The sequence below is a fragment of the Salvelinus fontinalis genome, chromosome 7, assembly GCF_029448725.1.
Source record: "Salvelinus fontinalis isolate EN_2023a chromosome 7, ASM2944872v1, whole genome shotgun sequence".
NCBI lineage: Eukaryota > Metazoa > Chordata > Actinopteri > Salmoniformes > Salmonidae > Salvelinus > Salvelinus fontinalis.
In genome coordinates this window covers 14,960,335-14,985,440 of record NC_074671.1, presented here as the reverse complement: position 1 = coordinate 14,985,440, position 25,106 = coordinate 14,960,335, and the positions used below count along the sequence as shown (strand labels likewise).

Here is a 25,106-nt window from a genome sequence, read left to right as displayed (position 1 = left end):
AGATGGCCGGGTGGAGAGGAAAGGACTCTTACCATTATAGAGATAGCTGGAGGAGACGGCCGGGTGGAGAGGAAAGGACTCTTACCATTATAGAGATAGCTGGAAGAGACGGCCGGGTGGAGAGGAAAGGACTCTTACTATTATAGAGATAGCTAGAGACGGCCGGGTGGAGAGGAAAGGACTCTTACTATTATAGAGATAGCTAGAGACGGCCGGGTGGAGAGGAAAGGACTCTTACCATTATAGAGATAGCTGGAGGAGACGGCCGGGTGGAGAGGAAAGGACTCTTACCATTATAGAGATAGCTGGAGGAGACGGCCGGGTGGAGAGGAAAGGACTCTTACCATTATAGAGATAGCTAGAGACGGCCGGGTGGAGAGGAAAGGACTCTTACCATTATAGAGATAGCTGGAGGAGACGGCATACTGGGGTGTGGGTGATGGGGGGGGGGTACCTCTGCTGAACTGTCTATCTACTCAGGAAGCTTTAACATTGCATAATGCTGTGTGTGTGATTACACAGATACACAAAGAATTAGAAAACAAATCCAATTTTGATCAACTCCCATATCTACTGGGTGAAATACTAGTGTGCAATCACAGCAGCAAGATTTGTGACCTGTTGCCACAAGAAAAGGGCAACCAGTGAAGAACAAACACCATTGTAAATACAACCCATATTTATGTTTATTTATTTTCCCTTTTGTACTTGAACCGTTTGCACATAATATGACATTTGTAATGTCTTTATTATTTTGGGACTTTTGTGAGTGTAATGTTTACTGCTAATTTGTATTGTTTATTTTATTATATATTTCAATTGCTTTGGAAATGTTAACATATGTTTCCCTTGCCAATAAAACCCTTACATTGAATTGAGAGAGCAGGTAGTGTAAGTCCCAGGCAGGTGTTAGTGCTAACAGAGAGGAGGGGGCTTCAGGATCATCAGTGTCACGCCCTGATCTGTTTCACCTGTCTTTGTGATTGTCTCCGCTCACCTCCAGGTGTCACCCGTTTTCCACATTAGCCCCTGGGTATTTATTCCGGTGTTCCCTGTTTGCCTGTTGCCAGTTTGTCTTGTCAACCAGCGTGTTTTTCCGTGGTCCTGCTTTTCCCCTTATCTCTGTTTTGCTAGTCCTCCCGGTTTTGACCCTTGCCTGCCTTGACTCTGAACCGCCTGGCTGACTATTCTGCCTGCCCTGACCTGGAGCCTGCCTGCCACTCTATATCTCCTGGACTCTGACCTTGTTATGATCTTTTTGCCTGTCCACGACCATTCTCTTGCCTGCCCCTTGGATTATAATAAATATCAGAGACTCGAACCATCTGCCTCCCGTGTCTGCATCTGGGTCTCGCCCTGTGACCTAATAATCAGGTACGCTGACCAGGTAACACGTCATCTCCCATCTACAACAAACACGATATAGAAGGAATTCAACATTGCAAGTCCGCCACTGACTAATGACTGTGTTTATGCTGTAGTTGTGACATCATGTAAATTATGAGTGTTTGCATGAACACACACACACACACACACACACCCCTATACTTGTAAGTCGATGTTCTGAGCTGGGGGGGTTGACCTTGTACTTCCTGTGGGGTCTCCTCTGGGGTCATGGTCAGCTCTTTGGTTTCTGCATCACTGCTAAATTATTGTCTAGTGTAATACCAGAACTCCTCTCTCTATCAGCCCCCAGCTGTGCCCTGGACACCATATGTGAATTGATTGCCCCCCATCTATCTTCAGAGTTCGTACTGTTAGGTGACCTAAACTGGGATATGCTTAACACCCCGGCCGTCCTACAAACTAAGCTAGATGCCCTCAATCTCACACAAATTATCAAAGAACCTACCAGGTACAACCCTAAATCCGTAACCATGAGCACCCTCTTAGATATCATCCTGACCAATTTGCCCTCTAAATACACCTCTGCTGTCTTCAACCAGGTTCTCAGCGATCACTGCCTCATTGCTTGCATCCATAATGGGTCTGTGGTCAAATGACCACCCCTCATCACTGTCAAACGCTCCCTAAAACACTTCAGCGAGAAAGCTTTTCTAATCGACCTGGCCCGGGTATCCTGGAAGGATATTGTCCTCATCCCGTCAGTAGAGGATGCCTGGTTGCTCTTTAAAAGGGCTCGTCTCACCATCTTAAATAAGCATGCCCCATTCAAAAAATGTAGAACTAAGAACAGATATAGCCCTTAGTTCACCCCAGATTTAACTTCGCTTGACCAGCACAAAAACATCCTGTGGCGTTCTGCATTAGCATCGAATAGCAGCCCCTGCGATATGCAACTTTTCAGGGAAGTCAGGAACCAATATACACAGTCAGTTAGGAAAGCTAAAGCTAGCTTTTTCAAACAGAAATTTGCATCCTGTAGCACTAATTTCAAAAAGTTCTGGGACACTAAAGTCCGTGGAGAATAAGAGCAGCTGCCCACTGCACTTAGGCTAGTAAACACTCACCACCAATAAATCTACGATAATCGAGAATTTCAATAAGCATTTTTCTACGGCTGGCCATTCTTTATATCCTGGCTACCCCTACCCCGGCCAACAGCTCTGGTCATGGGTGCACCTCAGCCACGCTCAAGATCCTAAACGATATCATAACCGTCATCGATAAAAGACAGTACCGTGCAGCCGTCTTCATCGACCTGGCCAAGGCTTTCGACTCTGTCAATGCTGACTTGCTGCACCCTCGACAACTACTGTGATTATTATTTGACCATGCTGGTCATTTATGAACATTTGAACATCTTGGCCATGTTCTGTTATAATCTCCACCCGGCACAGCCAGAAGAGGACTGGCCACCCCTCATAGCCTGGTTCCTCTCTAGGTTTCTTCCTAGGTTTTGGCCTTTCTAGGGAGTTTTTCCTAGCCACCGTGCTTCTACACCTGCATTGCTTGCTGTTTGGGGTTTTAGGCTGGGTTTCTGTACAGAACTTTGAGATATCAGCTGATGTAAGGGCTATATAAATAAATTTGATTTGATGTCAATCACCGCATTCTTATCGGCAGACTCAATAGCCTTCATTTCTCAAATAACTGCCTCGTCTGGTTCACCAACTACTTCTCAGAGTTAAGTGTGTCAAATTGGAGAGCCTGTTTGGACCTCTGGCAGTCTCTATGGAGATGCCACAGGGTTCAATTCTCAGGCTGACACTTTTCTTTGTAAATACAGTTGAAATCGGAAGTTTACATACACTTAGGTTGGAGTCATTAAAACTCATTTTTCAACCACTCCACAAATTTCATGTTAACAAACTATAGTTTTGGCAAGTCGGTTAGGACACCTACTTTGTGCATGACAAGTAATTATTCCAACAATTGTTTACAGACAGATTATTTCACTTATAACTACAGTGGGTCAGAAGTTTACATACACTAAGTTGACTGTGCCCTTAAAAAGCTTGGAAAATTCCAGAAAATTGTCATTGCTTTAGAAGCTTCTGATAGGCTAATTGACATCATTTGAGTCAATTGGAGGTGTACCTATGGATGTATTTCAAGGCCTACATTCAAACTCATTGCCTCTTTGCTTGGCATCATGGGAAAATCTAAAGAAATCAGCCAAGACCTCAGAAAAAAAAATGTAGACCTCCAACTCTGGTTCAACCTTGGGAGCTATTACAAACGCCTGAAGGTACCACGTTCATCTGTACAAACAATAGTACGCAAGTATAAACACTATGGGACCACGCAGACGTTTAACGCTCAGGAAGGAAATGTGTTCTGTCTCCTAGAGATGAACGTACTTTGGTGCAAAAAGTACAAATCAATCCCAGAACAACAGCAAAGGACCTTGTGAAGATGCTAGAGGAAACAGGTACAAAGTATCTATATCGACAGTAAAATGAGTCCTATATCGACATAACCTGAAAGGCCACTCAGCAAGGAAGAAGCCACTTCCAAAACCGCCATAAAAAAGCCAGACTACGGTTTGCAACTGCACATTGGGACAAAGATCGTACTTTTTGAAGAAATGTCCTCGGGTCTGATGAAACAAAAATAGAACTCTTTGGCCATAATGACCATCATTATGTTTGGAGGGAAAAGGGGGAGGCTTGCAAGCCGAAGAACACCATCCCAACTGTGAAGCATGGGGGTGGCAGCATCATGTTGTGGGGGTGCTTTGCTGCAGGAGGGACTGGTGCACTTCACAAAATAGATGGCATCATGAGGTAGGAAAATTATGTGGATATATTGAAGCAACATCTCACGACATCAGTCAGGAAGTTAAAGCTCAGTCACAAATGGGTCTTCCAAATGGACAATGACCCCAAGCATACTTCCAAAGTTGTGGCAAAATGTCTTAAGGACAACAAATTCAAGGTATTGGAGTGGCCATCACAAAGCCATGACCTCAATCCCATAGAGAATTTGTGGGCAGACCTGAAAAAGCGAGCAAGGAGGCCTACAAACCTGACTCGGTTACACCAGCTCTGTCAGGAGGAATGGGCCAAAATTCACCCAACTTATTGTGGGAAGCTTGTGGAAGGCTACCTGAAACATTTGACCCAAATTAAACAATTTAAAGCCAATGCTACCAAATACTAATTGAGTGTATATAAACTTTTGACCCACTGGGAATGTGATGAAAGAAATAAAAGCTGAAATAAATCATTCTCTCTACTATTATTCTGACATTTCACATTCTTAAAATAAAGTGGTGATCCTAACTGACCTAAGACATGGAATTTGTATTCGGATTAAAAGTCAAGAATTATGAAACTGAGTTTAAATGTAGGTGTATTTGTGTCAACTGTATCAATGATGTCGCTCTTGCTGCTGGTGATTCTCTTATCCACTTCTACGCAGATAACACCATTCTGTATACTTCTGGACACTTGTGTTAACACACCTCCAAACGGGCTTCACTCTAATACAACACTCCTTCCGTGACCAACAACTGGTTTTAAATGCTAGTAAAACTAAATGCTCTTCAACCGATTTGCTGCCCGACTAGCATCACCACTCTGGACGGTTTTGACTTAGAATATGTGGACAACTACAAATACCTAGGTGTCTGGTTAGACTGTAAACTCTCCTTCCAGACTCACATTAAGCATCTCCAATCCAAAATTAAATCTAGAATTGACTTCCTACCGATCCATGACTTCTGCGATGTCATTTACAAAATAGCCTCCAACACTCTACTCAGACTACATCCAGTTTGCTATCACAGTGCCATCTGTTTTGTCCCCAAAGCCCCATATACTACCCACCACTGCGACCTGTATGCTCTCAGTGGGTTTGGCGACATGTTCGTCGCCAAAACCACTGGCTCCAGGTCATCTATAAGTCTTTGCTTGGTAAAGCCCCGCCTTATATCAGCTCACTGGTCACCATAGCAACACCCACCCGTAGCACGCGCTCCAGGAGGTATATTTCACTGGTCATCCCCAAAGCCAACACTTTCTTTGGCCACCTTTCCTTCCAGTTCTCTGCTGCCACCTACCTGGTTAAATAAAGATGAAATAAATAAAACATATCTTGTGTCCGACCCTCACTCTCTCTGTGGTGCCTCTTTCTTTACTTTTTACCTATTTTTCTCACCAATTTTGTGTGATCAAATTTTATCCAATTGGTATTTAGTCTTGTCCCATCACTGCAACTCCCATACGGACTCGAGAGGCGAAGGTTGAGAGCCATGCGTCCTCCGAAACTCGACCTTGCCAAGCTGCTCTGCTTCTTGACACCCTGCTCTGCTTCTTGACACCCTGCTCTGCTTCTTGACACCCTGCGCTGCTTCGTGACACCCTGCTCTGCTTCGTGACACCCTGCTCTGCTTCTTGACACACTGCGCTGCTTCTTGACACACTGCGCTGCTTCTTGACACACTGCGCTGCTTCTTGACACACTGCTCGCTTAACCAGCTGCACCAATGTGTTGGAGGAAACAACTGCCGACCGAAGTTAGCGTGCATGCGCCTGGCCTGCCACAAGGAGTCGCTAGAGCGCGACGGGACAAGGATATCCCGGCCGGCCAAACCCTCCGCTAACCCGGACTATGCTCCATGTTGAATGGTTCAAGTGACAGTAAAGGGGTCTACAGTCTACGGAAGCAGAGCCAAAGGAAGTGAGCCGCACAAATGTACGTAGAACTACTTACAGAGCAACACAAATGGACATCCTTTGACTCCGTTTGCATAGACTGTGTAGACCCCCTAAGTTCTAGCACAGACATACTAACTGTACACAATAGCAGACACTAAGCCCTGGTGTTCAGTGCCCAGGAATGAGACCCTAAATCTGCAGCCCGTTATGGTCATACAATGGTCTTCAAACCTGGTCCTGCTGAGCAACAACAGGGGTTTCCTTTTAGTTCTAGAGCCAATATTAGAATTCCTTCCTAATTTCAGACTTTTCTGTCATGGGACCTACAGCAGCTTTAGTGACGTCACCTCATAATGACCTAACAGTTAAATCTCAGATTCCCAGTGAACTTGATTGAAAACCCTTTAACAAGCATTACAAAATGTGACCATTAACAAACAGTGCCTTCGGAAATTCAGACCATTGACGTTTTCCAAATTTTGTTACGTTACAGCCTTATTCTAAAATTTATTAAAATCGTTTTTTTTCCTTTTTCCCCCTCAATCTACACACAACTCATAATGACGAAGCAAAAACAGTTTTGAAATTATTGCTAATATATTACGAATAAAAAAACAAATACATTTACATAAGTATTCAGATCCTTTACTCAGTACTTTGTTGAAGCACTTTTGGCAGCGATTACAGCCTCGAGTCTTCTTGGGTATGACGCTACAAGCTTGGTACACCTGTATTTGGGGAATTTCTCCCATTCTTCTTTGCAGATCCTCTCACGCTCTCAGGTTGGATGGGGAGCATTGCAGTTCAGCTATTTTCAGGTCTCTTCGGAGATGTTCGATCGGGTTGAAGTCCGGGCTCTGGCTGGGCCACTCAAGGACATTCAGAGACTTGTCCCGAAAAACATCCCCACAGCATCATGCTGCCACCACCATGCTTCACCTTAGGGATGGTGCCAGGTTTCCTCCAGACGTGATGCTTGCCATTCAGACCAAAGAGTTCAATCTTGGTTTCATCAGATCAGAGAATCTTGTTTCTAACGGTCTGAGAGTCTTTAAGTGCCTTTTGGCAAACTCCAAGTGGGCTGTCATGTGCCTTTTACTGAGGAATGGCTTCCGTCTGGCCACTCTATCATAAAGGCCTGATTGGTGGAGTGATGCAGAGACAGTTGTCCTTCCTCTCCATAGAGGAACTCTATAGCTCTGTCAGAGTGACCATTGAATTCTTGGTCACCTCCCTGACCAAGGTGCTTCTCTCCGCTCAGTTTGGCGGCAAGCCTTGAAGGTTCCAACCTTCTTCCATTTAAGAATGATGAAGCCACTGTGTTCTTGGGGACCTTCAAAGCTGCAGAAATGTATTGGTACCCTTCCCCAGATCTGTGCCTCGACACAATCCTGTCTCAGAGCTGACTTAGTGCATGTCAGAGCAACAACCATCAACTGTGGGACCTTATATAGACAGGTGTGTGCCTTTCCAAATCATATCCAATAAATAGAATTTACCACAGCTGGACTCCAAGTTGTAGAAACATCTCAATGATGATCAATGGAAACAGGATGCACCTGAGCTCAATTACGAGTCTCATAGCAAAGGGTCTGAATACGTATGTAAATAAAGTATGCTTTTATACATTTGCAAACATTTCTAAAACTGTTTGCTTTGCCATTATGGGGTAGTGTGTGTGTAGACTGATGAGGAAAAAAATATTTAATACATTTTAGAATAAGGCTGTAATGTAACAAAATGTGGAAAAAGTCAAGGGGTCTGAATACTTTCCGAAGGCACTGTATAATGTACAGTAGTTGTGGCTATGGTTGGGAAGACCACACAGCCAGGTAAATATAGGTCACAAGCTCATCTATGATCAGTTACAGAAAGATACAGACATATAAAACAGTATTCCTGATGCTGAGATCTCTGGTTAGGGATCCAGATATTGGGCCTGTTGCGTTCTACTGGCCCTCGGGTTTGTGTTCTCTGGGTTTGAAGGTTGGTTCTGGTCAGGCTTAGGTGATTTAAGATGGTTCTAGGGGGTTCTACTGGTCGCCGGGTCCGGGTTCTCTGGGCCTGAAGTTGAGAGAGACGCTGTTGATGCAGAACCTCTCTCCGGTGGGGTCCGGTCCATCCTCAAACACATGACCCAGATGGGCGTCACACTGTAACGATGCACACACACACACACACTAGAGGAGACAGAACAAACACACCAACACACTAACACCTGCAATACACAATAGTTTGATTGGCTCTCAGCATAATTACCCAGAATGCAACTCACATGTTTACAGAAGACCTCTGTCTCTGCACTACCCAGGGTGTTGTCAGGGTGACGGATGATGGATACGTGGCTCTTGTCGCGTTCCCATGTCCCATGAGCCTCTTTGAATGCCGGCCAGCCCATGTCCGAGTCATACTTCACCTCTGAACTAGAGGAGAGAACGAGAGGTCTAGAAAGAGTCTAAATGCTCATATTCGGCTTAGGATTACAGAAAGGTCGAAATGAAGATGTTAGTGTGACCAGTTGGTATAGGGAGGCTAGATGGTTACCTGAAGAGGGGAGGGTCGCAGGACACACACGGGTACATCCCCACTTCACTATGGTTCAGATAGAGACCGCTGAAAGGTTGAGGACACATACAGAGTAGGCACACTATATGTTGTTTTTTGAGGCTTCCACCATATTGCTTTACCCTGGCCTATGTTTTCAGATCAGTGCAAATGAAGGTGAGGAGAGGGAGCCACTGTAGACTACTGAGATGCAGCCCATACTGTAAGTCATTCTTTAACCAACTGCTCCTATCATCTTCCACACTGAGGAAGACTATAAACAAAATCCATACAAACCTACTCAATGAACCCACCGATGGTTATGAATTGTCAGTCCATGGTCATTGATGCTGAGGACAGGAGACGTGTCTGTGTGTGTGACTCACCATCTGTCCCCTTCTCCATGTTTACCATGTTCTGTTTAGAGGTCAGTCTCTTCTGCCAGTCGGTCATCGCATCACAACGAGTCAGTGATCGCAAGCCCGTAACACACAAACACACACATGCGAACATTGATAAGCAACATTTGGTGAGCGTTTTGTTGCACTTTATTTGTAATTAAATACTTTTTAAATTGCTTTTAGCTTTTTATTTCCACACTGTAGCCTACTAAGAGCACAATGGGTTTCTGCTCTTTGCAGCAAATGTGTCCCCAGGGAAAATGTGACAGTAGGCCTGTGTCAGATGGCTCTTTGGTAACTTCCACTGGTCTATTCTGCATCAACCACTTACATAACAGGACCAAAAACACTTGTTGATTTTGTTTAAAAAGTATAGAAAGACTATGAATAGGACATATTACAATAGTATCTAATAAACGTATTAACTTACAATAAACTAGCTTATCCAGATGCAAACTACGCAATTCCATTCTATAAAGCATAATAGCTCATACCTGAACTAGTGGAGACAGGGCGGATGAAAGCAGGGACTCTAGTCTTGGGCAATAATACGGACTTGGCAGCCGCTCTCTGAGCGATGACGAGCAAAAGTCGGACGATAAAACGAGACTTGTTTTCTCCTGCAGTTTGAGGCTGTGCGCAAGTGTCTGTATCAAAGTCAAGTGCAGGCTGTTGGCATCAGCGCTGCTCTGATCTAATCTGCGCTCAATGAGGACTTTGAACTCTCCAGCAAGTTCCTTTTGGTTCCTGCCTGACCGTCTCCCCCCTAGCCTGCCCTGCTGTCCAGTATAAAGATAGTAGGAAGACCCGGTCACAAACTTGATGGAGAGCTCTAAATGAAACATTTTCATTGGTACTGGTGCTCCCAATTTTAAAACGTTAGTAGCACAAAATAACATTTAGGAGCAACAGAAACTTGTTTTAATTGATTGCATATAGCCTATATTAGGCCTATATGCATTCTAGCTACTTATGAAGCACATGTTTTGCCCTAAAAACTAAATATGTAATCCTGTAAAGATGTGTTTTATAAAAAGCTAAAATGTTGATACAAAAAACTGCCATTGTAATTACAAAGCCACTGGTGGAATATTAGGTTACTACATTGTGTACAAGCACTATTTACCTATTGCGATGCATTACATTGAAATTGTACTGTCTTAAGAAAGTCAAGTTTGTCACTGACGACATCCAACGGAGACCCTAACCTAGGTTACCCCATTGGCTCACAGCAAAAACTACATTTAAGAAAAGTACATGTCTAAGGATTACTTTTCAACACGGCCTGCTCCCAAGCGTTCTCACTTACTTACAAAAACATAAGAGGGGGAGAGGATATCTCAAGAGTCATTCACATTACTATGCCTCAAACCCCTTACGACTACATGAACTTAGAAGCTAAATGATATATTTTTCAATAGTTTTGAACTCAGTTGGAGTTGAAACAACCGATGAGCACTCCCTGCCTGCAGAGGGACTTGACTGGTTGATCAATCTGACCCTGTGCTACTCCCCATCCTACAACGCTATGGAACCATGTCAAAAGGTGAATGCACAACATTCACAACTAAATTCTAATGTATTTTGGCCAATAATCACAGATGTTTCAACATCATCTATGTTTTGCTGACTAGACATTACCCAACTTTACTAACGTCAGACGCTGAGAGTCAGAAATCTATGTGATACTTTAAATGGTAACAGTGTCTTCTGTGTAAAATCACTCAGCACAAAGAAAGAATGGGATAGCCATACAGTCTAGTTCAGACAGTTTATAAGGTCTGGTGTTGTTTATAAAGGACAGTCTGGCATTGTATAACTTGGGGTTGTGTGGTGGACCTTAGCAGCCTCCCAGGGTCTGGTATGGTGTAGTTATAAAGTGTATTTTAACGTGTGGTTATATAGTCTGGTATGGTGTAGTTATAAAGTGTATTTTAACGTGTGGTTATATAGTCTGGTATTGTTTGGCCTGGGGTGTATTGGCTCTCAGCAGCCTGCCAGGCTGGTGTATGAGGTCCACCAGGTGAGCTCTGGGCTGGGGCTGGCACCCTGGATAGTAGGGCGTCCCAACTGAGAGGAGGACCTCATTCCACACCCGGTTATACTCCCCCCTCACCAGGCTACAACTCACACCAATACGGTCAGCCAACACCTGGGGAGAGAGAGGAGTTAGGGACTAGAATAAGAGAGATAGAGAGCAATAAAGAGAGGGGAAAGAGATAGTACACTACCCACCTTATAAAGCAGAGCCCTGTGGTAGTAGGTTCCCTTGCGTATCTGTCCGATGGGGATGATGTTGGACTGTAGTTCGTAGCGCAGCTCACTGAGGTGGAGCTCCCACAGGAAGTCATGCTGTCTGTCCACCTCCACCGCCCCGCCCATCACCTCACTCACCAGCCTAACAGCCAATCACACAGCAGATAGGGGCTGAACGGCAGCAGCCACAAACAATGATAAAGGAACTGCCTGTTAGTGGGGTTGTGTGTTAGTTTTGGGTACCTTATTCTTAGTTGTGTGTTAGTCATTTGAGGTTGTGTGTTGGTTGTCAGTTGATTATTTGTAGGTTATTTAAGTACTGTCTTTCTGACCTGGCTAAGGCGCTGTACTGCTCACTCTCCGCGTGCAGCGGGAGGATGGTCTTGGTGGCCTCGGTAACCAGGGCGTGGAACGCAGCATCATACGGAAGCATCCACGGCTTCTCTGTTACCGTGGCTACCTCCTGCTGGGGCTTACTCTCATCCTCATCTCTCAGTTTCTCGTCCTCCTTCCGCCCTTTACTCTTCCCTTTGCTACAGGACGACAGTGTGAAAGAGAAAGGAAAGAGACAGCCACTTTACCTGTCCTCTTGATACATACAGCCAGAAGAGGACTGGCTACCCCACAGAGCCAGGTTCCAATGTGCTTCTAAATCTGACTTGTTTTCTCTTTGTGGTTTTACGCTGGGTAAAAAGAGCTTTATAAAATACATTTGATTTGATTTACTGTACTTCAGTTCTAACACACACACCCTCTCTCATGTTCTTCCTCTCTCTCTCTCTCTCACACACACACAGACACAGACACAGACACACACACCTGGGAGTCCTGGTGGAGCCCTTGCTGCTGAGTACAGATGCAGTGCGAGTCTCGGTGGGGCTGTCCTGTTGTCTCTCCTCTGACTGATCGACTGACACCCTGCAGGACAGGTACAGTACAGTTACACACACACTTCCTTTCTCCTTCTGGTCAGACGACAAAAACATCTCCAAGCACATACTGTAGATGCATTGATATTGTCACATTGTTTTTGTCGGCGTCAAATAAATAAAGGAATATGTACTCTCACCACGCTGCACCTTGGTCTACTTCTGTTGACGGCCGTGACAGATATACAGTGCATTCGGAAAGTATTTAGACCACTTGAAACGTTACAGCCTTATTCTTAAATTGATGTAACAAAAAAAATCCTCATCAATCAACACACAATACCCCATAATGACGAAGCAAAAATAGGTTTTTAGAAATGTTTGCAAATGTATAAAAAAACAAAAAAAACAGAAATAGCTTATTTACAAAAGTATTCAGACCCTTTACTATGAGACTCGAAATTGAGCTCAGGTGCATCCTGTTTCCATTGATCATCCTTGAGATGTTTCTACAACTTGTTTGGATCTGTGGTAAACCACACCTGTGGTAAAATGAATTGATGGACATGATTTGGAAAGGCACTCACCTTTCTATATAAGGTCCCACAGTTGACAGTGCATTTTGGGGCAACAACCAAGCCATGAGGTCGAAGGAATTGTCCGTAGAGCTCCGAGACAGGATTGTGTCAACTCACAGATCTGGGGAAGGGTACCAAAACATTTCTGCAGCTTTGAAGGTCCCCAAGAACACAGTGGCCGCCATCATTCTTAAATGGAAGAAGTTTGGAACCACCAAGACTCTTCCTAGAGCGGGCCGCCCGGCCAAACTGAGCAATCGGGGGAGAAGGGCCTTGATCAGGGAGGTGACCAAGAACCCGATGGTCACTCTGACAGAGCTCCAGAGTTCCTCTGTGGAGATGGGAGAACCTTACAGAAGGACAACCATCTCTGCAGCACTCCACCAATCAGGCCTTTATGGTAGTGGCCAGAAGGAAGTGGCCACTCCTCAGTAAAAGGCACATGAGAGCTTGGAGTTTGCCAAAATACACCTAAAGGACTCTCAGACCATGAGAAACAAGATTCTCTGGTCTGATGAAACCAAGATTGAACTCTTTGGCCTGGATGCCAAGCCTCATGTCTGGAGGAAACCTGGCACCACTCCTACGGTGAAACATGGTGGTGGCAGCATCATGCGGTGGGGATATATTTCAGCGGCAGGTCCTGGGAGACTAGTCAGGATCGAGGGAAAGATGAACAGAGCAAAGTCCAAAGAGATCCTTGATGAAAACATGATCCAGAGCGCTCATGACCTCAGACTGGGGTGAAGGTTCACCTTCCAACAGGAAAACAACCCTAAGCACACATCCAAGACAACGCTGGAGTGGCTTTGGTACAAGTTTCTGAATGGAGTCACCCAGCCAGAGCCCAGACTTGAACCCGATCGAACATCTCTGAAGAAACCTGAAAATAGCCCAGCACCAACACTCCCCATCCAACCTGACAGAGCTTGAGAGGATCCGCAGAGAAGAATGGTCTAAACTCCCCAAATACAGGTGTGCCAAGCTTGTAGCGTCATACCCAAGAATACTCGAGGCTGTAATTGCGGCCAAAAGTGCTTCAACAAAGTACTGAGTAAAGGGTCTGAATACTTATGTAAATGTGATATTTAAGTTTTGATATTGAAAATGGCTAAACCTGTTTTTGCTTTGTCATTATGGGGTATTGTGTGTAGATTGATGAGGGGGAAAAAAACGCATTTAATAAATTGTAGAATAAGGCTGTAACATAACAAAATGTGGAAAAAGTCAAGGTGTCTGAATACTTTCCGAATATGCTGCATACGGTGAGGCCTTAAGGCCTTAAATGTCAACTTATTAATGAGTCTGATGAGACAAGCATGCATGATTGTTGTGTCTTTCTGAGGCCCTATAGCTCCTGTCCCTGACTACTGTCCCCTGACAACTGTCCCCTGACAACTGTCCCCTGACAACTGTCCCCTGACAACTGTCCCCTGACAACTGTCCCCTGACAACTGTCCCTGACTGGGCTTCTCTCTCCGCCAGAGAAGGCCTGTTTAACAGGTAGCAGCATCAGTCCCACTTCCTCTCCCCTTAAACACTAACAATTGGACAACTCCATCACTACACGCTACACTATCACTACACAGTACTATATCACTACACACTACTCTACAGGAAACATTCTCTCTGAGCTAAAGGGTAGAGCTGCTGCTTTCAAGGTGCGGGACTCTAACCCAGAAGCTTATAAGAAATCCTGCTATGCCCTCCGACGAACCATCAAACAGGCAAAGCACCAATACAGGGCTAAGATTGAATCGTACTACACCAACTCCGACGCTCGTCTTATGTGGCAGGGCTTGCAAACTATTACAGACTACAAAGGGAAGCACAGCTGAGCTGCCCAGTGACACGAGCCTACCAGGCGAGCTAAATCACTTCTACGCTCGCTTCGAGGCAAGCAACACGGAGGCATGCATGAGAGAATCAGCTGTTCCGGACGACTGTGTGATCACGCTCTCCGTAGCCGACGTGAGTAAGACCTTTAAACAGGTCAACATTCACAAGGCCGCAGGGCCAGACGGATTACCAGGACGTGTGCTCCGGGCATGTGCTGACCAACTGGCAGATGTCTTTACTGACATTTTTAACATGTCCCTGATTGAGTCTGTAATATCAACATATTAAAGCAGACCACCATAGTCCCTGTGCCCAAGAACGCTAAGGCAACCTGCCTAAATGACTACAGACCCGTAGCACTCAAGTCCGTAGCCATGAAGTGCTTTGAAAGGCTGGTAATGGCTCACATTAACACCATCATCCCAGAAACCCTAGACCCACTCCAATTTGCATACCGCCCAAACAGATCCACAGATGATGCAATCTCTATTGCACTCCACATTCCCCTTTCCCACCTGGACAAAAGGAACACCTACGTGAGAATGCTATTCATTGACTACAGCTCAGCGTTCAACACCATAGTACCCTCAAAGCTCATCACTAAGCTAAGGATCCTGGGACCAAACACTTCCCTCTGCAACTGGATCCTGGACTTTGACGGGCTGCCCCCAGGTGTTGAGGGTAGGTAGCAACACATCCGCCACGCTGATCCTCAACACTGGAGCCCTTCAGGGGTGCGAGCTCAGTCCCCTCCTGTACTCCCTGTTCACCCAGGCACGTGGCCAGGCACGACTCCAACACCATCATTAAGTTTGCAAACAACTGACAACGACGAGACAGCCTATAGGGAGAAGGTCAGACCTGGCCGGGTGGTGCCAGAATAACAACCTATCCCTCAACATAATCAAGACAAAGGAGATGATTGTGGACTACAGGAAAAGGAGGCCCGAGCACGCCCCCATTCTCATCGACGGGGCTGTAGTAGAGCAGGTTGAGAGCTTCGAGTTCCTTGGTGTCCACATCACCAACAAACTAACATGGTCCAAGCACACCAATATAGTAATGAAGAGGGCATGACAAAGCCTATTCACCCTCAGGAAATCTAATACTAGTTGTAGTGATAGAGTACTCTAACACTGGGCTGAGAGAGAGTCAGGGCTCCCAGAATCAGGGCTCCCAGAGTCAGACACATTGAAGGGAGTGTCAACAATGTAAAGGCAAATGAGAGGAGGACAACGTTTGGAAGTGGGCAGAGAGAGGCCCACAGAAAGAAGAGGGCATCTAGAAGCTACAATCCCTAAACCCAGGACCCAGACACCAAGGTTAATTCATAGGGTGGCTACATTGATGAATCTCAAATATAAAATAGATTTAGATTTGTTTAACACTTTTTTTTGGTTGCTACAGGATTCCATATGTGTTATTTCATAGTTTTGATGTCTTCACTATTATTTTACAATGTAGAAAATAGTAAAAATAAAGAAAAACCCTGGAATGAGTAGGTGTGTCCAAACTTTGACTGGTACTGTATCTATGTATGTGGTTGGGTTGGTGTGAACGATAATCCTACTCACGTGTCGAGGGGTTTGGCGTTAATAGCAATGACAGGCCGTCGCTGGTTAACTGGCTGTTTAGACAGATCCTCTAGAGTCAACACTCTCTGGCCAGAACGAGCCTGACAGACAGAGAGACAGAGAGTGAGAAAGACAGAAAGAAAAAGACAGACAGATAGAGAGAGAATCTGAAGTCAAATGTCTACGGTTTGCTGATGATCTGGTGCTTCTGTCACCAACCAAGGAGGGCCTACAGCAGCACCTAGATCTTCTGAACAGATGCTGCCAGACCTGGGCCCTGACAGTAAATCTCAGTAAGACAAAAATAATGGTGCTCCAAAAAAGGTCCAGTCACCAGGACCACAAATATCAATTCCATCTAGACACCGTTGCCATAAAGCACACAAACTATACATACCTCGGTCTAAACATCAATGCAACAGGTAACTTCCACAAAGCTGTGAACAATCTGAGAGACAAGGCAAGAAGAGCCTTCTATGCCATCAAAAGGAACATAAAATTCGACATAACATTTAGGATCTGGCTAAAATACTTCAATTAGTTATAGAACCCATTGCCCTTTATGGTTGTGAGGTCTGGGGTCCGCTCACCAATGAAGAATGCATGCAAAGCAGAATTAGGCCGATACCCGCTAATGATAAAACTCCAGAAAAGATACATTAAATTCTACAACCACATTGTCACATTGGGAAGATTAAACAAAAAAAGAGCAAACTAGAATGCTATTTGTCCCTAAACAGAGAGAACACCGTGGCAGAATACCTGACCACTGTGACTGACCCAAACTTAAAGAAAGCTTTGACTATGTACAGACTCAGTGAGCATAGTCTTGCTGTTGAGAAAGCCTGTCTTCTCTTGAGAGCCTACGGCGGCCTATGTGCGCACGGCCCACAAAATGAGGTGGAAACTGAGCTGCACTTCCTAACCTCCTGCCAAATGTATCACTGCGTTTACTTGATAGCTACCTACACAAATAGCTAGATAGAATAAAGTGTTAATAAGATAAAAATGCATTAAAAGCAATACAAATAAAGTTGTCCATATTAGAGACAGATATTTCCCTCAGATTACAGACCCACAAATAATTTAAAAACAAATCCAATTTTGATAAAATCCCATATTTATTGGGTGAAATACTAGTGTGCCATCACAGCAGCAAGATTTGTGACCTGTTGCCACAAGAAAAGGGCAACCAGTGAAGAACAAACACCAAACACCATACAACCCATATTTATGCTTATTTATTTTCCCTTTTGTACTTTAACCATTTGCACACCATTATTACACTGTATGTAGACATATGACATTTGAAAATATCTTTATTCTTTTGGAACTGTGAGTGTAATGTTTACTGTTAATTTGTATTGTTTATTTCACTTTTGAGAGAGAGAGAGATGTAAGTGCTGAGAAGGATGTAACACACAACTCTACCTGTCCGGGGTCGTAGAAGCCGTCCACAGTGATGTCTGTGGGGGCCAGTGTGTTGGTCAGGCTGTATTTGAGAGACAGGTTGGAGTCCAGCAGTCTCTGTAGAGCAATCTCACTGAACTTATTCCTACGGTTAGCTGAGCTGTTGATCTCCTGCAACAAGTCTAGGGCCCTGATACACAACACACACAAAGAAACACACACCTTCAGAGCTGACACTAAATTGAACAGAGAAATACTGCCACCTGCTGGCTCTTTAGTAAATCTCTCCCGTGGATCACCACTAAAACACTACCACCTCCCTAGAGATTAGAATCACAACAGCATTTAATTATGCAATCTGTGGTATTCACATACACGCACTCACCCCAGTTTGCACAACTCCACGGCAGTGGGCTCATCGTTGGCACACACGGTGATGGCCCAGCATGCATTGCGGCGTACCTCCTTGTGATTGGACCGTAGCAGCTGGACCAATGGAACTAGGCCTCCCGCATTCCTCAGCTAGACAACAGGAAGAGATGGAATGAGAGGAAGGAGTTGGAGTTTGCACTTTTGGACTATTCCATTGGTTCCATTGTACCAGGCAAACTATGTGCAGCTTAAGAATTAGACAAATATTTGATCCAGGTTTGAAACACCTGCACTACGGACTAAGACACACTCACGTCTGCCCGTCCCTCAGCATCGCAGGCGAGAGCGGCGAGGGCCTGCGTGGCTCGGACCAGGGTGTGTGTGTCCGCAGACTGCAGCGGCTCCAGGAGGGCAGCCATGGCCCCGTGGGACAGGATGCTGCAGCGGAGGACTTCCTGTTCAGCCATATTGGTGAGGACAGCTGCAGCGTGAGCCACCGCACCGGGAATAACGTCATGGAGCTGCTGAACCAAGCACTCATCTCCCTCAGCCTCATACACAGCGCTGACACACACAGACACTCACGCATGAATGCACGCATGCACACACACAAAGTGAGACCTCATCACATCTACCTTATACATAACACTGAGGGAGTGACAGAGGTAGATAGGTAGAGTGAGGTGGAGAGAGAGAGGTAGAAAGAGAGAAAGGTAGAGAGAAAGGTAGAGAGAGAGAGGTAGAGAGAGAAGGCTATATAGTATATTGTGTGTGTGTGAAACCCACTATGAGTTGAGCTGGTTGCTGCTTGTAAGGCTAGACAGGGCCTGGGCTGCTGCCTCTCTCACCTCGCCCCCCTCACTACCAAGCAGCTGCACCACCGCACGGATACCGTCTGGAACACAAGGAAAGTTTAGGGTTAGGGCCACGGGTGTGTGTCGGTGTGTGTTTGCACACGCCTGTGTGTGTGTGTGTCTCACCCAGGTCTCTGAAAGCGTCTTTGCTGGCCAGGTGTAGACTCATGGCAGCGACAGCCTGACAGGTAGCAGTCCTCAAACTATCACCCTCTAGAGACAGCAGCTCCACCAGAGACCGCTCGATGTCCTGCTCATGGAGCAGCTTGCGGTTCTCTGCTGAGGGACAGAGAGACATAAAGAGAGAGGAGGGGGGAAAGCGACAGAGACAGAGACACAGAGAGATAGAGAGAGGTAGATAGAGTCAATATATAGATAGAGATGGAAGGAGATGGCCCAAACTCATTTACAGGCATACTTTGGGGTTCTTATCCTTGCTGGTATTTTCAGATCCAATGGGGAATCCACTGAATCCCTGTGGGATGCAGAAACTGGCAGAGAACTTTTCCGTGCAACAATGTCTCTGGAAAACTTCCGCATTATTTCCAGGATTATCCTCTTCGATAACCGAGACACCAGACCAGCTCGGCGGCAGAGAGACAAGCTAGCTGCAATCAGGTCAGTGTGAGACAAGTGGATGGACCTCCTTCCCCTGTTTTACAACCCTGGGCCCAACGTTACTGTTGATGAGCAGCTTATGCCATTTAGGGGTCGCTGCCCCTTCAGGCAGTACATACTGTCTAAACCAGCAAAATATGGAATCAAGATCTGGGCTGCCTGTGATGCTGCTTCATCATATGTGTGGAACTTGCAAGTGGAGCCCCTGAGAAGAACCAAGGGATGCGGGTTGTCCTGGAAGTGACACAGTGACTCTGTGGCCACATGCAATAACTTTTTTTACTTCGCACAAGCTGGGACAGGAGCTCCTCAAGAGGAAGCTGACGATGGTAGGAACAGTACAAAAAAACAAGCCAGAGCTCCCACCTCAGCTCTTGAATACATGGAACAGGCCTATCAATCTCTCTAAGTTTGTGTTCAAGGCCGACACATCCCTAGTGTCCTACGTGCCAAAGAAAGGCAGAAATGTGGTACTCATGAGTACACTGCATAGGGATGGGAGAATCTGTGGCCGGGGAACATCAAAAAACAGAAATCATAATGGATTACAATGCCACAAAGGGAGGGGTGGACAATTTAGACAAGCTAGTGACTGACTACAGCTGCAAAAGAAGAACCCTACGCTGGCCACTTGTGATATTCTTCAACATGTTGGACATCTCGGCGTACAACGCGTTTGTCATCTGGATGGCGCTGAACCCAGATTGGAACAGAGGGAAGCTCCAGAGGAGACGGCTCTTTCTCCAGGAGCTGGGCAAGGCATTGGTAAGACCTCAAATCCAGAGGAGGCAACATATCCCAAGGACCCCAGCTTCTACAGCCATAATGAGGAGGATTCAGGAGGAGGATGCTGGTGCCCCATCTGCCCGACCCACAGAACCAACAACTCCAATACCGGAAGTAAGTGTGAGTGATGTAGTTGCATGTGTGTGTCTGACTCTCCTACCTTGGCCTGCTGTAACTGTATATGTGAGTGAGATGTGTCTGACTCTCCTACCTGGCCTGCAGTAACTATATATGTGAGTGAGATGTTAGTAAAATCCCTGAACTAAGTGTTTTCATCATTCTAGATTGCAGCCGGTAGCAACAAGAAGAAGCGCTGTGATGTGTGTGGACCCAAGAGGGACAGAAGGACACAGTACACATACATCAAGTGCAAGAAATACATTTTCACAACACACACAGTAAATCTCTGTCTCTCATGTGGTGTGTAGACCGGCCTTAATTTGTGTTCAATGAGGCTCATTTATAATTTCCATAAAATACTGTATGTAAAATGTGTCCTTCCAATTTGTTCAGTTCAAACAATAAACATCAATAGTGATGAAAACCTTGTTTCATTTATATTTGTTCAAGATAAACATGATTTATTTCACCATGTCTTGATTATAATAGATTTTTGTGAACAAAAATCACATTTTATTTTTAAAAATGAGAAGAGCCCTTTTATTGATAAATGTGATCTAGCAGAGGTAAATGGCAAATATGAACCATGTATGCTGTCCAAATTGATTCTAATTGATATAAGTCAACATCTAAGTATTAAGTATTTTTACGTCAATTGTTATGGCTGTATTGTTTTAAAAACCTAAAAATGTTGTGGGTCCATCAGACCCGTGAACATTGGGGTGAATAACAAACATGAACACCACACAAGGCTTAAACATTCAAACACACACACACACACTTAGCCCTTACAGCTCTGAGCCACCCTGTAGATGGCCTTGACAGCGTTGGTCTGTATGTCCAGCAGGGTGGGAGTGGTGATGAACTGTAGTAACCTCTGGAGACCTCCAGTCTCATGGATCAGCTGGAGACTGTCTCTGTCCTCCAGACAGTTAGACAACACCTGTAGGGCTTCTACATGCAGATCACTGAACTCCTACAGGACACAAACACAAGGCAGGAGTCAAATTCCTTCACACTTGAGATACGCTTCATTTTGTTTACCTGGTAGAATGATTTCAATAGAGTGGTCCCAAAAGTGCGAGCTTGATCAAGAGCACCTCTGTAACGGGTGTCTTAATCCTCCTCCTCAAACGAGGAGAGGAGAGAAGGATCGAAAGACCAAAATGCAGCGGGTTGTGAATACATAATGAATTTTAATAAACAAAACGAAACTAAACACATGAAGAACACTTGATACTTTACAAAACAACAAAACGAAGTAAACAGACCTGGACACGAACTTACATACAACGTGAAGAACGCACGAACAGGAACAGACTACAAATACCTAACGACAATGAAACAGTCCCGTATGGTGCGCACATACACTGACACGGAAGACAATCACCCACAAACAAACAGTGAGAACACCCTACCTTAATATGACTCTAAATTAGAGGAAAACGCAAAACACCTGCCTCTAATTAAGAGCCATACCAGGCAACCCAAAACCAACATAGAAACAGAAAACATAGACTGCCCACCCAAAACTCACGCCCTGACCATCACACACATACAAAACAACAGAAAACAGGTCAGGAACGTGACAACCTCAAATACTTTACAGGTACTTCCACGTATCTGATAAATATATTTGACCCAGGTAGCTCTGGCCCACACAGACCTTGTTGCAGAGGAACTCCAGCAGCCTGTCAAAGCCCTGCTCCTCCCTGAAGGTGGCTCGTGTGTCGGTATCTGTGGTTACGATCACCAGCGTCCTCAGGGATAATTGCTGGATGACCGGGAACTCAGATCTCAACAGCTCCAGGAGCGGGGGGACGCCATTTAGCTCACGCACTGCCACGCGGCTGGGGAGATCCTACACACATAACATGGGGCTTTAGCTCAGCAGGCTAACACAGTCTTGTGGCGAGCAGGGAACTAGGGTTCAAGTCCCTTCAGTCACACACACACACCTGCACCAGGTTGCAGATAGTCTCCACGGAGTTCTTCTTGACATCAGGGTCAGGGCTGGACAGAAGCTGTATAAGCGGCTCTAGTCCCTCCTGGTCCGAGATCTGGACCTTACAGCTGAAGTCCACCGACAGGGAGGCCAGACACAGTGTGGCAAACTCATGGACCACAACATCCTCTGTCACAGGAATACACACATAAACACAAACACAGGTACAAACAGATATAGACAGACAGGCAGATACAAAGAAATGTCACAATGATTTAATATATGATTGATACTTGAGAACATTCAGCCAGAGCATACCTTCAGGTGACAGCTTTCCGATGATAGAAGGAATGGCATTCAGTTTCTTCAGAAGTCTTTTTACATCGCCTTTCAAAGAGAACAGAAACAGAAGTTACCCAAAGTTTATGGCCACAATCTTGTCTTCAGTCACATGTGAACAGACTCCAGACCGACCCTAAACAACTGATTTTGAATTGTGTGTTGTGTTACTACTCCTAAATCAGTAGTTACCGTCCTACAGCAGTAGTTAGGGGAGAGGTCCTTACTGTTGGCAGCCATGACTCCCAGGGCCATGAAAGCGTTGCGGCGGACTAGCTTGTCTTCGTGGGAGATGAGGTGAGACAGAGGCTCCACCGCCCCTAGCCCCAGCAGAGAACTCCTGTTCTCATCACCTGTCACCAGGGGGAGACAGGGAGAGACAGGGAGAGAGAGAGAGAGAGACATAAAGAGAGAGAGCAAGAGAATGCTTTATGCTCAGTAGATAAGCTGCTTCCAAGCTTTGATCCAGGTTCAAATTAATATATCACCTTCATTACATTGCTTTCCACAGTCCAGTTATTTCCGATAATGTGATTACTTTCAGAAGAAATTATACCATAAGGCTATGATATTGGTTCTCTCACCAACATGAACATAAATGGTAAAAAATACCTTTCTCTGCAAATTTGTGGATGGCTTCGCAAGCTTTAACCAAAACCTCCTCTTCGGGGGAATTGAGCATGAGGACCACAGTGGCTGCTTTCTTACTTTCAATTGGTAGGGGGTCAAACTAGAGAAAGAGAGAGAGGCAGAGAGCGTTTGACTTCTCATTAAATTGACCTCATCACAACAGCAATATTATCTTCATCTTCTTACCACATCCTTAGAAGGAGGCTCACTCTCTTTCTTCACTTTCTTCCCCATCCTGAAACATTAAAGCCACACCTTTTTTTTGCCAACTTATTTACCCATTATTACATGCTGTCAATGTTTACGTGGGTGTCAACTTGGCAAGCACTGGCTTACACAGAACAGGTAACGTTGCAAGAGAGCGTGCTAATTACACTGGACGTCCAAACGAGGTGGCTTTAGGTCATTTATGATGACCTTCCTTATAACCATTTGAATAAATTACCTGTTGTTGAAGTCTGCAGACGGCCAGTTCCTAGCTAACCTACAGGTTTTCAGCTAGCTTGTTAGCTAACTACCGTTATCAATGTTTGTTTGGAAACTGAAGTTGACATTTCGTTGCTAGGCGACAGATGCCACGAGGTTTTAGTGGTCGAAACCGGAAGACAGAAGTAGAAAGATTTACCCAGTGGTGGAAAAAGTACCCAATTGTCATACTTGAGTAAAAGTAAAGATACCTTAATAGAAAATGACTCAAGTTAAAGTGAAAGTCACCCAGTAAAATACTACTTGAGAAAAAGTCTGAAAGTATTTTATTTTAAATATACTTAACTATCAAAAGTAAATGTAATCTCAAAAATATACTTCAGTATCAAAAGTAAATCTAAAAGTAAATGTAAGCAAACCAGACCACACCATTTTCTTGTTTTTTTATTTACAGATAGCAAGGGGAACACTCAAACACTTAGACATCCTTTACAAACGAAGCATTTGTGTTTAGTGAGTCCACCAGATCAGACGTAGTAGATGACCAGGGATGTTTTCTTGATAAGTGCGTGAATTGTACTCTTTTCTTGTCCTGCTAAGCAGTCGAAATGTAACAAGTACTTTTGGGTACCAGGGCAAATGTATGCAGTAAAAATAATATTATTTTTGTTAGGAATGTAAAAGTTGTAAAAAAAAGATATATATAAAGAGTAAAGTGAAGTAGAGATACCCCAAAAATGACTTACTTCTAAGTATTTTTACTTAGTTTACACCACTGGATTTACCTGAAATGATGGAAAGCCTTTGCTGGTTTAGATTGGGCCACGCTCTTCAACATGATGTGCATAACAAAGATTGAACCATCAACAAAAACAAACAGTGGAGTGCATCCCATGACTTTTCACATGTATGTAGCAGTTGAAGTGGTGCTCAGGGAATGACTGCCTCATGCAACATAAACAATGAAGTAGGTCGGTCCTTCATTTGGTTGATGATGACAGCACAAAATTAAGGTCGATTTCCTCATTTAATTCTGGAAATCACAGACTGTGGTTTTCTATCAACTGGTTGTTCTAGTCACTTTCCAGCATCCTCAGCAATAGCCTTGTATGCCTTGACAACAGAAGGACCCACTTACATTTCACACAGTAGTTGAAGAAACTAGATTTTAGAAAAAGTTTGCATTAAAAGAACAACCTGAACATTTTACTAACTGTTTGGTTAGGGCTTATTGGTTTACCTTATTTATATAGGGCAATATGTATGTGTGTAATTGTGCTGTTATGTGTGTACTGTACTGTCTGCTTATCTGAATGTCACCCACACCCACTATTCTATTCTATTAAGCATTGTTGTGGCTGTGCCTTTAAGAGGTGGCCTGCGTGTCTCCCACAGCAGCAGAGGCTACTGGCAAGAGGAGGGTGAGTCATAAACCAAATTAGCTCCATATCAGCGGACAGAACAGACAGATTGGACAGAG

At 44.8% G+C, this 25,106-nt stretch overlaps 2 protein-coding genes across 2 annotated transcripts; both read right to left on the bottom strand.

The window, feature by feature from the left end:
* Positions 1–275: 275 nt before the first annotated feature.
* Positions 276–8,986, bottom strand: LOC129859033 (methionine-R-sulfoxide reductase B2, mitochondrial-like). Its single transcript, XM_055928354.1, has 3 exons — positions 8,610–8,986; positions 8,341–8,488; positions 276–8,218 (listed from the first exon to the last, which is right to left on the bottom strand). The coding sequence occupies exons 1-3, from the start codon at positions 8,696–8,698 to the stop codon at positions 8,099–8,101; spliced, it is 357 nt and encodes a 118-aa protein (XP_055784329.1). The 5' UTR covers positions 8,699–8,986; the 3' UTR covers positions 276–8,098.
* Positions 8,987–10,767: 1,781 nt separating this feature from the next.
* Positions 10,768–23,759, bottom strand: armc3 (armadillo repeat containing 3). The gene is made up of 18 exons (XM_055928353.1): positions 23,646–23,759; positions 23,387–23,435; positions 23,183–23,300; positions 22,798–22,923; positions 22,550–22,618; positions 22,245–22,420; positions 21,953–22,147; positions 21,079–21,262; positions 18,889–19,041; positions 18,695–18,803; positions 18,223–18,472; positions 17,922–18,058; positions 17,558–17,726; positions 16,127–16,227; positions 12,086–12,184; positions 11,599–11,799; positions 11,246–11,408; positions 10,768–11,162 (listed from the first exon to the last, which is right to left on the bottom strand). The coding sequence occupies exons 2-18, from the start codon at positions 23,432–23,434 to the stop codon at positions 10,956–10,958; spliced, it is 2,505 nt and encodes an 834-aa protein (XP_055784328.1). The 5' UTR covers position 23,435; positions 23,646–23,759; the 3' UTR covers positions 10,768–10,955.
* Between the last annotated feature and the right edge of the window lie 1,347 nt (positions 23,760–25,106).